The sequence below is a fragment of the Centroberyx gerrardi genome, chromosome 1 (assembly GCF_048128805.1).
Source record: "Centroberyx gerrardi isolate f3 chromosome 1, fCenGer3.hap1.cur.20231027, whole genome shotgun sequence".
Lineage (NCBI taxonomy): Eukaryota > Metazoa > Chordata > Actinopteri > Beryciformes > Berycidae > Centroberyx > Centroberyx gerrardi.
The window spans coordinates 9,115,903-9,130,911 of record NC_135997.1 but is presented as its reverse complement, the minus strand read 5'-3'; the positions used below and the strand labels follow the sequence as shown (position 1 = coordinate 9,130,911).

The window sequence follows — 15,009 nt, the reverse complement described above, 5'->3', positions numbered from 1 at the left end:
ATGGAGTCTTGATAGACAGGAACAGCTGTGAGTGGAGGAAAAGGTAGACAGTTTGGGGAGATGGAGTTGAGATTAATGTGGATAATTTGCCAAAACCAAGAAGCTGTGGTGTTTAGTTTTACATATTTATTGTCTAGACTACTGTGTGTGTGTGTGTGTGTGTGTGTGTGTGTGTGTGTGTGTGGACTTCAGGTCAGGTCCAGGATCATCCATCGCAGAGTATGAACATTCAATAACAGCACGCAACGCTATTATTCGCCAATCTGGAGTCGAGCCAAACTGGATACAGGCCATTTCCTGCCGGAGCCTGTGGATCAGGGCTTTATGAATTTGATATAACAACAGCTCACTCTTCACTTGATAAATTGCCGTAAAAGACCTAAGTGAACTGCAATCAGCACAGTCAAGGATCCTTAGAGGAAATGTTGGATTACATCTGTAACCCATTGAGAGAAAAACTCTGATACATGCATCCATCTTAACTTAAATTTAAACTTTTTTTAAAGTGAAATATTCGGCCAGTGGAATGAGATAATTCCTCTTGTTTCCAATGCAGTTTCACTTGGTCAGAGTTTTCTAGAAACAAGTGTCAATATCTTGCAACAAGGCAAGGCAGGTGAAGCCACTCGAATCAGAAAATTTACACTTGATTCAAGAAAATTCTTGACATTAGTTGATGAACATTGAAAATAACTGAAATTATCTCACATTTGTTGTAAAGAAATTAAGATTTTTAGACACAGGATTAAATGTCTTATTAAAATGGACATCCTAATTTGGTACAGTGTACTATGCACAAGCATGCAGACTTTATATGCCATTGTTTCCCAACATGCAACTGGGTGTGTAATCTGTGTGTAAGGTGTGTGGAAAAATAAACACACGTCGTCAGAAATACATTAAAGGTATTGCACACACAATGAACGGAAGAAACTGCACAAAGCCCAGACAGGAAAAAACGAAAATGGCCTTAACAGAAAAGTGTTCTGATGGAGTGATACTTAGTAGCAGAATAACACTGGAACATTCCCGTCATCATAAAAACATGGAAAACCCCTTTTGTCGGAGGAATGACGCAGAGGAGGTCTCCCTCCCGCTGTGAACACACCCCTTCCCACACACACACAAACACACACAGATATACACACTCAGAAGCTCTCATTAACCCAAAAAGCTGCACACTTCCTGCTGGTCAGTGATTGGGACCCTGGTTAAGGGGTTGCCATGGTAACAGGGTGTTTTGGGGGCGTGAGGGTCTTTGGGAACACAGATCGGTCAAATGACGGCTACAGAGAAATGTCTGTCTGTTGCAGAAACAGAAGAGGAGCATACAGTAAGCAGTAGTACTGAATAATGCATACAACAGCAGCTCAGCCCTGTCTCTTTGTTCATGTGATCATCATGCTCTGTCACTGCTAAAGGAACATTGTGAAGGTTGCAAATACAATGCAAAACAATACAATTTTTGTCTTTCAGCAGTTTAGAATTAGTTCTGTTCTAATTTAAACTGTAAGGGTTATGTAGGAGTCTATACTCTTGTCAAATGGGAGCACTTCAGCTAATGTAGAAAGAGAAAACAGAAGAGGCAAACTCCATCATACGAATGCGAAGGTATTAGCTGACTTTCTACTAATTTCTTCTAATCACTATTGTGCTTTAGCACATCAGTGGTAGCCTGGTAAGACCATCCTGATCACGTGACCTCACATTCTGTTTCGCTCCACGGATCAGTCTGGACTTCTAGCCGCCCACATCGATTTCCTGAAATTACAGTGTAACCGGGCCAATCAGGGACTGCGTCGTAGTTGATGACGTGAAATACAGGCCACCGCTGGCAAAACAGTAATGGCGTCTCCCGAAGCAACGAGCGGTAACGTTAACGTTAGTAGAGTAAACACAGCCATAAGTGCAGTTATTGCAGAAATAGACTCAATAACAACAATTAAACAAGAACAAGAGTATGCACTAGCGGAGTTTCTTGGCGGAAAAGACGTTTTCGCCGTTCTTCCGACTGGATTTGAATTTGGATTCGCTGATTGGCTGAAGGAGTTTGTCTGTCAAGGCAAGTACTCCCGCCCACTGAAATCGATGTGGGCGGCTAGAAGTCCAGACTGATCTGTGGAGCGAAACAGAATGTGAGGTCACGTGATCAGCATGGTCTTACCAGGCTAGATCAATGGGTTAATGCAAAGTCTCCATGAAGTTTCCCTCCTGGCATATAGTGATCAGCTGAGTGGTTGCATCCCCCCCCCCTTCTGTGTTTCCCTCTCTTCCAACAAAACTATTTAGACTGTGAACATACACTATCCTCTACTGATTCATCATGAGACAAACATTTCAACTGTTCCATTGCAACATAATTTCCAGAAGCACTGCTTACCAACTTAGGACTAACACACAGCACCACTATAATATTATCTTTGGGAGGATTGTAAAGGGCCACTTTTAATATGTTGTATTAATGTTAATGTATGCTGCCACCATGCCTCTTTCACAACCAAGGACCACAATGGAAATAAGAAGGTTCTGTTTTTCCTTTTTATAATTGTCAAACTAAACTAAACTAAACTAAACATTGTACTCCATAGTATTGGTTGCTTGTAATGTTTGCAATTAGGCATATTGGGCTCATTCTACCATTGCATTCATTGTAAGTTGCTGTAATGTGTAAAATGTAAAAAAACCTCATTCCCCAGACTCAGTCATACAGAGAAAAAAATCATATGTAGCCTTTAGAAATACTACAATGTCAGTGCTGGTTGAAAAGAGGCAGGAACTTAGCAGCTCATCAACCCAGGAGTGAGTCACAGGTCCCCAGCCCCGACCTCACCCTGTCCCCTGTACCCTTTCACCCCCCCAACCCCAACACAGCTTCCCTGCGCTACAGTGGAGAGGTCTGGGTCCGGTCCAGAGGAATGGAGCTCGTTCCATAACAAACTAGCAAAGGAGACGATTCTGGCAGCTTCTTCTGAGCCATGCTGGGTGTTTATGGTCAGAAGTGATCATTCAAGCTGGGACGTGACCCTTACAGGCACACACACACACACACACACACACACACACACACACACACACACACTGACATGCTGATATAATTCCATATTCATGCTAGTGTCTTGCTGGAAGGGTTTAACCTCTTACCTCTGAGGCTGGATATCATCACTCAGCAATATCATAACACACACACACACACACACACACACACAGAGAGGGAGAGAGAGAGAGAGAGAGACAGACAGAGAGAAGAGAAAATAGAAAACCACATTCTCCCTATCAGAAGTCGGAGGAACATAACAGGAAACCTTCTGCTGAATAACAGTCATTGTGCTGATGATGTTTTGGGTTATCTGAGTCACACAGATAGTTTCAATGAGACTAACATGCACTGTCCCTGCAGCCCGAACCCGACTGGAACACTGACGATCTTAGAGATTTATCCCACGACTCCTGTACAGCAGATCACATAGACAAAGCTTCAGCCCGGTGTTTGTCTCAGGCTTAACTAAGCTGACTGGAGTGATGAGACCATTTCTTTACGACACCGTGACAATGCATCGCACACTGTACCACTCTTTGCTCCCTTGAGAGGCAAGATATCATCTCAAGATGTGCTCTGACTGTGGGAAAGAAGCCTCTCAATCACACATAACTGATACAGACTCAGGGATAAATATAATTTGCTCTGAGAATGAGACAATCCTTGGATGACAGCCTTCAATAATCCTTATTAAAGGCCCATGGGGTTTAGAGATGGATTTGATTCTGAGGAATTCTTCTTATATCTGCGGTCTCTCTGTGCTCGACACACTGTCACTCTCCTCGGTGTGAGGTTGCTCTCTCTGGGATGGGTGGATTCTCACAGTGACTCAACTTGGATCAGGATGGAAACAACCACAAGCAAATAAGGTGCTGTCTGAGTCACAGCGTCCTTTGACAGGGCTTTGCATTTGGACTATAAAAGCATGTTACTGGTGCACTAATAAATAAAGTTTTGGTTAGGTTTTACTGTAACGTTTTGTTATATTGCTTATTGTGTCTGGTTTGTTGCTGTTGAGACAAATTAATTTCCCTCTGGCAGTAATAAAGTGTCTATTATGTATCATCATTTACTCAGAATAGGGTGACTGAGCACCTTTTTTCACAACACGGCGCTACACACCCACATCATTCGGCACTCTCACAGAAAGCTGCCCAGCCCAACTACAGCCTTTTATTGTCGGCCACTGAGCAACTGCATTTGAGGAATTGGGATTATGTGGCTTGCTCACACATGATTAAATGTTATTTTGGAAGGTGGGGACATGAGTAACTAACCTGTTGCTCATTTTTAACCCATCCCTAAACTTCTGTACTTGTCCAGGAATTCAAACAAAATGCTCTTTAATCACTGTCTGTCTGTCTGTCTGTCTGTCTGTCTATCTATCTATCTATCTATCTATCTATCAGTATGGTAATTTATTAATCTAGGTTCTTGCACTGATCTCATATGGTATACAGGAACTGAATAAACTAATAAAAAAGGTTATGGCATTCTAATTCCATAATATACATTTCTGCAATGTAAACTAGTCTCAGTGAATACATTTAGGAGTTATTTTCCCTTGAACACTGATGATAAAGCTTACACAAAAGTTGCTTGCACTGCCTTTAACCTCTTACCTCTGAGGTTGGATATCATCACTCAGCAACACACACACACACACACATACACACACACCTGCTGATTGTGTGCCACTGAAATGAAGCAGTGAGAACAGACAAATTACGTTCTAAAACAGCCAATAAAAGCCCATGAAAGCCTCCCTATTGTCTGTGTGTCGCCATGGTTTCACACAGACGGGACTGACATACCAAAAACACAAATAGCCACTGTATTATGCAATTGACCTCTCTTCCTGTGCAGATGAAGACTGACAGTAGGCCTGTATCTGATCAATTGAGTTAGACTTCTTTGACGATTGTGCATCCTTATTAGATTTCTGCTCTGATCCTGCCCATTGTACTGAAAATGTACTTTTTCTTTCTGTTTTTCTTATTCAAATGGTTGATGATTCTTATGGTTGTAGGACGTCCTATGATGACGAAGCCCCTCAGTGCAACATGAACTCTCTCATCTTTGAGTCACCTCCCTGCACTCGGAGGCAGGGAGTGAGTGAGAGTGTGTGAGTGTGAGTGTGTGTGTGTGTGTGTGTGTGTGTGGTTGGGTAGTTGTTTCAGATGGGCTACAGAGTTGAGGGGATCAGTTACTTTTGATCTCTAAATGCAAATACTTCGTACCACTGTGTTTTCAACTGTTGTTCCTTAAACATCACAAATTATTCAGTTTTTGTGATTGTTTTCAAATACACTGTACCTCAGGATAACAATAATGTTCCTCATGATGTTTTGCAAATACATGCAGTTTAATTAAAAGGGTATTTACTAAAGGAATTTGAAGATTAAGTCCTCACAGGCAGAACAGTCACAATACTGGACCCTGATTGACAGATAATATCAGCTCCTCTAATTTAAATGAGTTAAACCTGCTGAGTGGAGGCTTTCAGTCGAGGATGTCAGTTCAAATTCTGCAAATTTACCTGATTGAAAGGATTTTAGCAGTTGTTTAGTGAGAAGAGCCAATCGAGACCAAGTCCAGTTGTGATGCATTGACCGGAGTTAGTTGAAACAGCCTGAAAAAAGGATGGATTTTTGAAACTGCAATAACTTTAAATTTAACCACTCACACAAAATGTTAACAAAGTCTACATTACACATCTTATGTGTATAAACAGAGGAAAATCAGAGAATCACAGAAATCAGCTACGTCATTATCACCAATGCTACTTGCCAATGTTTTTTTTCCTCACTCTCTGTTCAGTACATACATTTGGAGAACCCAGTCTAGAAGTAATACTTCAAGCAAATATACACTACACCAATATATACGGAGTACATCATTTATAATTAGTGTTCAAGTATTAATGGACAGCTTGATCCCTATTGTCCAATAAACCATGTCTAGTATGAAGCCACAGGTATTGCACTAACATCTTTTAGGCTTGAAAATTGCAGCCAAGGACACAGAAAAAACACAATTAAGACCAGCTTGATTATGTGCATGTGTGAGTTTGTATACCAAAGTGAAATATCATACTAGCTCAGCCAAGGACAGGCTGATAAATGCCGGTATTTTGCCCTCTAGCTATGAATTCAGAAAAAAAAATATTCAGCTGTGTAAACGAGCTGGAGCTCAAAGCTACATATGTTACCTTTTTAACTAAAACATAGCCTGGTGTGGAAGACAGAAATATGTTTCAATCCAGGCATGTGTTGCATTTAGTGTTCCCTGTTTGTGCCTCTTCACAGACCTGAAGCCAGCGAGCATGAGGGTGTAGAGCAGCTCCTCCTAGTCATTCCCTCTACATCTCTCTTTACTGCCAGGTCACAAGTCTGTTTGGGACAGACTGCACCCATGACCAGCAGAACCTAACTGAACGGTAAATACCACAGAGATGGGATGGGCAGCCACAGGCCTATAAGCATAATCAAACATTTTGATCAAATTACCTTTAGATTTGATTATACACATTGGCCTTATGAGTGAAAAGAGACTGGAGCAGATTCAAGAGAGGAGAGGAGAGGAGAGGAGAGGAGAGGAGGAGTAGAGAGGAGCGGAAGAGAGGACAGGATACAAGAGGAGAGGAGAGGAGAGAAGAGAGAAGAGGAGAGGAAAAGGGAGGAGAGGAGAGGAGGAGTTGAGAGGAGAGGAGAGGATACATGAGGAGAGGATACAAGAGGGGAGAGGAGAGGAGAGGAGAGGAGAGGAAAAGGGAGGAGAGGAGAGGAGGAGTTGAGAGGAGAGGAGAGGAGAGGAGGAGTAGAGAGGAGCAGAAGAGAGGACAGGATACAAGAGGAGAGGAGAGGAGAGGAGAGAAGAGAGAAGAGGAGAGGAAAAGGGAGGAGAGGAGAGGAAAAGGGAGGAGAGGAGAGGAGGAGTTGAGAGGAGAGGAGAGGATACATGAGGAGAGGATACAAGAGGAGGGAGGAGAGGTGTTGAGAGGAGAGGAGAGGAGAGGAGAGGAGAGGAGAGGAGAGGAGAGGAGAGGAGAGGAGAAATCGTCACCTTCTAAAAAATTTAGCAAAATGAAGTTTATGAGTACATCAAATTATATCAAATTGTAAACAAGAAAAACTAGAAACAGCAAACCACAAGCCTGGTGGATTTCATAAGTGTTCTGCCATATCTTTCACAAGGATGTGAGTCATTTTATGAGGAGCCAGAGGAACATATGCCCTGCCAAATCTTAGGGGTTTACCCATAGTCACGGTGCAAAATCCTTTTCCTGTAGGCTACAATTATTTAGAGCTGCTCAGTCATCAAGAGCATTTGTCAGGACAGGAGGATGCTGAGGGAGTGAAAGAACTGTAGTGGACCGACTGAAGACTAGTTTGTGTGCTGCTTCCCATTCTGATTCCCTATTCATTGTGTTAGTTTTGCTTCCTTTATCTGACCACTTGAAAGAGATTGTATGAATGACTGGGTGTGGAGATATAATGAACAATAAAGTAAATCCTTCTTTCTGAGAAACTTCCTGTGGCCACTAGAATAATTGACGTCAGTCAGGGAGTTTAACTACCATTCCTTTAGACCTAAAGACCTGACTCCTTAAAGGAGAAGTCCACACTTAAACACTTTAACACTGTTAAAAGCTATTAGTGATTTACCTTGCATTTCTGGGCCCATTTTGTTGTGTTTTTTGCTTATTCCCACAGATAACTGGCCATAAAAAGATATTTCCAGTCCAGCTACAATGGAGTTTAATAGAAAAATCAAAATAATCAAACATCAGGTTTTGGTTTAGTCCATCAGAATCAAAGAACAAGGGCTTCTTTCTAGACTCACCATTTTGCACAAATGTTCAACAATCATACAGGGAGAAATCCATCGTAGAAGAGGAAGAGAGACCAATTTCTCCACAAACAGCAGCTTCAATAGACCATAATGCAATGCAGCCACAAGACGTGTTGTGTTTGAGTTTCTCAAGTTGAAAAGCTGTTGTTTCTGTTACTATGCTATCGTCGCTATTACTATCGCTATTGCTCTTACCCAACTACACAACAACAAGTTCAGGCATGTTGTCTGGAGGTTCTGCAAAGACATTCTGGGAAATATAGGAAATCACTAAGTGAAGTAGAAGCAGACGAGGCAGGCTGAGGGAAAGTGGGTACGCCAAAAAAGTAAATAACAACTTATCATCACAAAATAACTCCTGGAATACATTGAGCAACACATTGATTATAACAGTGCAGGAATATTCAAGGGTGGAATTTTCCTCTGACTGAAGCTGAGCAAAGACTTGTACCATCTTTGAGATAGGGAATTGAAAGTTATTTGTCACAATGTGCTAGCTGCTGCACCAACAGCTCTATTGTCTTTCTATTGGCTTTGCTTTGGGTTTCAAACTGGCTTGCCTTCAAGTTTGCATTCCTCTACATTTCACAGTAAATAACCTCTCAGAAGACCTCTGTGGTAATCTAGTTTTGCCAAACAGCTGTTTCATGGCCACTAGGGAAAAGGAATGGAAGGACAAGCAAGAGGTCCAGGATGGGAGAGACGATTCAAATAAGAAGGGAGAGACCGAGAGGCACGGAGACAGAAAAAGACAAAAGAGAGAAAGGGTGAGTGAAGTGTGCGTGTGTGTGTGTGTGTGTGTGTGTGTGTGTGTGTGTGTGTGTGAATTCCGATATGCAAGGCCATCCACACTTGCTTGATTGTGTCTGTGGCCAGAAGCGAGAGGAGGAGAGGAGAGGAGGAGGAAAAAAACAATGAACATGAGCAGTACTCTGGGGAATGCGGGTTTCCATGACAACAGTGGACATAGCCAAACAAATGAGCCCTTTCATAACAATTCAAAACAAACAGAAATTTCTCCCTTATTAGCACCCATACATCGGCCAAACGGGGCATCCCACCCTACTGTCCTGCGGAAGAAAAAAAAAAAGACATTCCAGATTCTTCCTTTCCCTTCACTTTAGCCACTGTGCTCCATAGTCACATTTTAAGTATGTGCAAATGCATACTTGTCCAGAAGAGATAACTGTCAGGGAGTTGATATTGATTTGTTGGAACGATATGAATAATAAAACATATCTGGGGAGAATTTCTACCAACTAGCTATGAAACCACAGGTAAATCTGCGTTCAGTTCAATGGCAAAAACCTGCACTGGCTGCCCAGACTGTGGAGCTGATCAGAGTTAAGTGGACAAGAGGGAGATGAGAGGCTTAGTTGGCAGAACCGTCTGCCCCAGATACAGTTCCTGAGAAAGAGAGAGAGACAGAGAGAGAGAGAGAGAGAGAGAGAGAGAGAGAGACAGAGAGTTGCGTGTGTGTTGATTGTAAATTTGTGTTGCGAGATGGGTGGGGTGGTGGGACATTCACAGTAGTGTTTGATGAGCCAGCAGGTCCACCCTGTGTCCTGGCAAAGGTGCCGATCTATAATCAGTCACAGAAGACCTCCAATAGAATCCAATTGAATTTCATCTTTTGCAGAAATAATATTTGGCCCTCGGTTCTTTAAAAGCCCTGCACAAATTTTACATCCACTGCACCAGAATCCAATGATATTTACGTTTACATTTTGTTTTTATTTTGAAGTCCAGGTCAGCTCATCAATGGCTACATTTATGACGATCCCTTGCTGTACAACGGGAATGGGTGGGGGTTCGTTAACCATCCAGCCATGCATGAGTCCCAATTCCTCTCTCTCTCTCTCTCTCTCTCTCTCCTTTCTCCCTCTCTTTCTGGTGGCCGTTATTCATAATGAAATCATTACATGGCATAATATCTACCAACCGCTTGCGCATTTTCAGCATGGGTGGTACCACAGTGGAAGTCAAACATCTGACCCTGGCAGTATTCTTGCCACACTCCACCCACTGAACTACATAGCAAGTCATGACAAGTAGCTCAAGAGCTCTTCCACATTCCCCTACTGTCCCATATGCACGGCTCCCTTAGTGTCTTTCTGTGCATACAAAGGAGAGGAAAGTTAGGGGCCAGCGCTGCAGCTCAAATCGAAACACATGTAACTGTAGTCAGCAAATGTCATGTATGTTTCTTCATTGGAAAAGATTCTGGTATGGGATGTGAAATAAACAAACAGTACAGTCTTTGTAAATCCAGTCTTTATGATGCCAGGGTAATGAGGCTCTTAACCCCAGTGTGTCTGGGCAAAACACCATGTAATGGGTATTCCATAATAATCATTTGTTTGGCAGCATTGTGTGTATACTGTATATGTGTATGTTTGTGTGTGTGTGTGTGTGAGAGAGAGGCATGGGGCTGTGGATGGATGAAGGTCAGTGGGTGTGTGTGTTTGTGTGATGAGTAGGTCATGATGTGTGCGTTTCTATCTTTTTCTCAAACACACGCAAACATAGACACACACACACACACACACACACACACACACACACACCATTATTTTTCATCATCCTCTCTGCCCTCACGCTGCCCTTTTATATCCTTCTCTTCTCATTTCCTTTCTTCTCCTCCCCATGGACTCACTTTTGGATGGGCATCACACTTCACAGTCCAGCTGTTGTGTCCTGGGACAGAGTTCAAGTGACTGTACATTTGTTCTGTGGGTTTCTGTCTACCCGTACGAAAAAGATCTCATCCTGTAATAAAGTTTAGAAAGACACTAAAATATCACAAAAACGTCCCTGTAGGAATATCAGAGTGATACCATACGAGATAAAATACTATAAAGTATGATAAAGTCACTACATATTGATTACCACAGACACACTTTAAATCCCTATAGGAATATTATAGAGATACCATAGGAGATGAAAAAATACCATAGCCACTAGACTCACTATTGAGTTAAAATATCATAAGGTCACTACTGAGTACCACAAACACACTATAAGGAATATTATACTTACACTATAAATATATAAAACTATGATAAGGTAACTTAAACTCATTATTGTGTACCACAGACAAACTATATGTCTATATATATATATGAGAATATTATAGGAATATTATAGTGACACTATAGGAGATTAAAAAGAAATCAAAACAATAAACTATGATAAGGTCACTAAACTTACTAATGAGTAAAGACAAACCATAAGTCCCTATAGGAATGTTATAGGAACATTACAGGGATTTTTTTTTACAGGGATATTCCTCCTCAATATTGGAATATGAAATTTCAGTTACAAAAGGTGCATCAAAATTTGCCTTGACACAAACTGCAGACATTCCAACAAATGCTTGGAAATAAATCACAAAACACAGATGGCATTAACTATATTTGGCCCTCAACCATAATCATCATTTTAAACTGGACAGTCACAAACGGTCTTCTTCTACTGCACTGAACAGAAAGGAGCAGCCTCAAAACAGATGATGTGCAACAGGTTTACAGTTAAGTTGCTGCTGTATCTGTCACATGACCGTGCTGGGGTCGGATGTGTGCTCGCACTGCAGACCCTAGGAGGCAGACCTAGCACTGTCTGTCAAACAGCTCAGAGACAGACAGACAGACAGACAGGAGGAACCCACCTCCACCAACACACCATGATTCAAAGTGACGCTCCTCTCCACCGCTATCGGCCTGGCTGCTGCTGGATTGCTCCAACCTTTCACGGAATAACTAAAGGAGTCAGTTCCTGAGGGAAGAGCGCGAGAAGAGCGCTCTCTCACTTCAGCAGAGGAGTTTACCAGTCTCAGCCCTGTTTGTTTCTGTTCTCTGCTGCTTTGAAGGGGGGTTTCCCCAGTATTTCCCCTGTCTGCTCACCGGTTCACCTGCAGAAGTAAAGCCATGCGCTCCTGGGCTGCGCTCTCTCGGTAAGTCAGCTGTGTTGGGTTAGGTTATCTGTGCGTAACGGAGGGCTTTGCAGATACGGGAATCTGCAAAGCACGGGGAAACTTGTAGAAGACGAAGCAATGGCACATTTAGGCTGCATTGGCTACCGTTTCAGTGATGTATGACTTCAGGATGGTGATCATTATAAGGCACACAACTAGCAATATTAACAAACAAAATATTTAAATTATTATATTTTGAGAAAAGCATTAATTCTGTTTGTTTTGTTTTTTTTCCCTTAAAAGAACCCATCTTCAATTTAACATAAATTTGATAGTAGCCTACTTGCTGTTGAATTTCCATTATAAATATTGATGTCAGCCTACAAATGTTGGTAAAATGAGTTCTAATGTTGTATACCAGTTTATGTAGGCGGATAAGGAGAGAGAGAGAGAGAGAGAGAGAGAGAGAGAGAGAGAGAGAGAGAGCACCAAAGAAGTAGAAATGAAGAAAATTGTTTGATTTGTTGCAGTATGGTTGAGCTGTCACAAAAATATGACTTGTATGATCCCTTACTCATTTAGAAACGATATAGAGCCAGTGTAATGAAATGTGATTCAACCACACTTATAAGACCAAGCTTTCAGGCCACTTCAGGAATTTTCCATCAGAGCCTCTGACCTGATCTTTGCTCTCTGTCGGTCATATTTCTAGTATCAAAAACAGTGGAAGTTTACAGCTGGCAAATTCCATTGTAGATAAAAAAAAAATTCTTAAGTTGAAATATCTGAAGTAACCTCGCTCAACCCCCCTGCTATTAGTTATAAATACACAACGCTGGCTGGTTTTAGGAATGGGAATGTTTTCATGCTGACTGTACGAAGGCCCAGACATCCGGTCACGTTTCGTAGAACCACAGTCCCTTGTGTTTTGGCAGAAATGCAGGGTCTGAGGGAGAGACTGGCTAAAGCACAGAATCACCAAAGAATTAGGGGTCGGGAATTTACACCCCATCTTTCAAGGAAAGTAGTTCAATGATGCCTAGCTGTCTCACCTGCTCTGTCCTCCTCTCCTCCCCCAGGTTTACCTCCATCCTCCCCCTCCTATTTCTCCTCTTCCTTCCCCCTGTTTTTTCCTCTTCTTCCTCCTCATCCTCCCGCCCCCAGTGGATGCTCCAGCGCGTCCCTGTGGTCCTTCCCCAGCAGACGGAGGACCGACCAGCCCCACACTTCCTGACCCCAGCCCGCCTTGACGTCACTTCCCCCTGTGACCCAGAGTGCCACAAGAAAGCCCCGCCCCCGAGCTACTGGGACCTGCGGCGTCTCCTGGCCTACGAGACGCTCCATTCAAACGGACAACTCACTGAGACCGCCATTGGCATCTATGGCTACAACCCCAGCCCTAACACCAGCCCCGCCTATTCCTCAGGTGCCCCTGGAAAGGCTCAGCGGTCACACGTCAGGCGGAAACGACAGATCTTTGGCCATGATGGGCGTTTTAGCATTGCCGGGCAGAACTTCTTGCTTAAATATCCGTTCTCAGTGGCTGTCAAACTGTCCACTGGGTGTTCCGGCACCTTGGTGGGAGACCGCCACGTTCTCACGGCCGCCCACTGTGTTCATGACGGGAAGAACTATGTGAAAGGAGCCCAGAAGCTCCGTGTTGGGTTTTTAAAACCCAAGCAACGAGACGCACAGTCCTCTTCCCTTCCCTCCAACTTCACCAATCACGTTGAAGGTGGCCCCGCTCCTTACTCCCCTCCATCCAACGACAGAATGAAGTTCCAGTGGATCAGAGCCAAGCGCACCCACGTGCCCAAAGGATGGATCAAAGGGAACGCCAATGACATCGGGATGGACTATGACTACGCTCTCCTTGAACTCAAGAAGCCCCACAAGCGGCGCCACATGAAGTTGGGAGTCAGCCCCCCGGCTCAGCGGCTGCCCGGTCAGCGGGTCCAGTTCTCAGGGTTCGATAATGACCGTCCGGGCCAGCTGGTGTACCGGTTCTGTCGGGCCGGCGAGGAGACGTCAGACCTGCTGTACCAGCACTGTGACGCGCAGCCCGGCGCCAGCGGGTCAGGGGTCTACGCCCGCATGTGGGACGGGCGGCGCCGGCGCTGGGAGCGGAAGGTGATAGGTGTGTTTTCTGGGCATCAGTGGGTGGAGCGACAAGGGACGTCCCAGGAGTTTAATGTAGCAGTGAGAATCACCCCTCTCAAATACGCCCAGATCTGCTATTGGATAAAAGGAAACTATGTGGACTGCCGAGAGGGGTGAAGGGGAAGGCGGGGAGGAGTGAGGATGTCATCAACATAAATAGGTCAAAATTTGTTTGTTGCCACCATAAAGAGACACCGACACCAACAATGTAAATACAGACATTGACACAGACATGACAGACACAAAGCCAGTAGTGACAGTGTATAGTATAAAAGGGGGCAAGCTTCTTCATTTCATTTACAAATTAGTAGTGCATGTTCACTAACACATTTCAACAATATTGAACTTTCAGTTGTATCCATACAGATTGGGAAAACAATTAGCTCACGTCTTTTTACAGGACTCAGCAGGACTACAAGGAGCAGGACAGGGGCAGAGTAGAACTGTTTTACTTTGCATTATAGCCTCTTCATTGTGCTAATACTAAAGATTGCACTGTTAAAACTCTTGAAGAATTTCTACTGTAAACGATTGTTATTTTTTGTGGATGAATGTACAACTGTCAGCTGCCAAAGGTGCCAATTCTTTCTCTCCAAACTCTAATGTATTTCCTCTCACTGGACATAGCATATCTATGTGCATAGTATATTCTGTCAGCTAACTTACACTGTTGTGGCAAAACATTCCATTTGTTTTACATGGATGCAGATGAATGCAGATGACTCTTACCAAGGTTAACGACGATCTGTTCTATGAAGCACATTTCTTTGAATGTTGTACTTAATCATTAACGCTTAGCTCCCTCTGGTGGGAAAGACATAACACTGCAGGTGTCCACGATGACAAACCGGCAGTGAACATTTTATCCCATCTTGGCCTAGGCCTACGTAAGCACTTTTTACATTCTCCATTGTTTAACATTTGCATAATTGTATTATTTGTGTTTAAGAAATGGGAGACTCTGGCGCAATTTATGAAATATATGCTTTGAAATAAGCAACCGTGTCACTTATTTCTTCTCTTACACCATATTTTATGCACATAC

At 43.1% G+C, this 15,009-nt stretch overlaps 1 protein-coding gene across 1 annotated transcript; it reads left to right on the top strand.

Annotated features, from left to right (window-relative positions):
- The first annotated feature begins 11,657 nt into the window (after positions 1 to 11,657).
- Positions 11,658 to 14,960, top strand: LOC139924091 (serine protease 23-like). The gene is made up of 2 exons (XM_071915023.2): positions 11,658 to 11,843; positions 12,884 to 14,960. The coding sequence occupies exons 1-2, from the start codon at positions 11,818 to 11,820 to the stop codon at positions 14,079 to 14,081; spliced, it is 1,224 nt and encodes a 407-aa protein (XP_071771124.2). The 5' UTR covers positions 11,658 to 11,817; the 3' UTR covers positions 14,082 to 14,960.
- Positions 14,961 to 15,009: the final 49 nt, after the last annotated feature.

What these genes read in the sequence shown, in the direction of transcription:
- LOC139924091 (XM_071915023.2), top strand. Translation starts at nt 11,818, where the DNA reads ATGCGCTCCTGGGCTGCGCTCTCTCG. An exon ending in TCCTGGGCTGCGCTCTCTCG is followed by an intron (nt 11,844 to 12,883) that starts GTAAGTCAGCTG and finishes CTCCTCCCCCAG; the next exon opens with GTTTACCTCCATCCTCCCCC.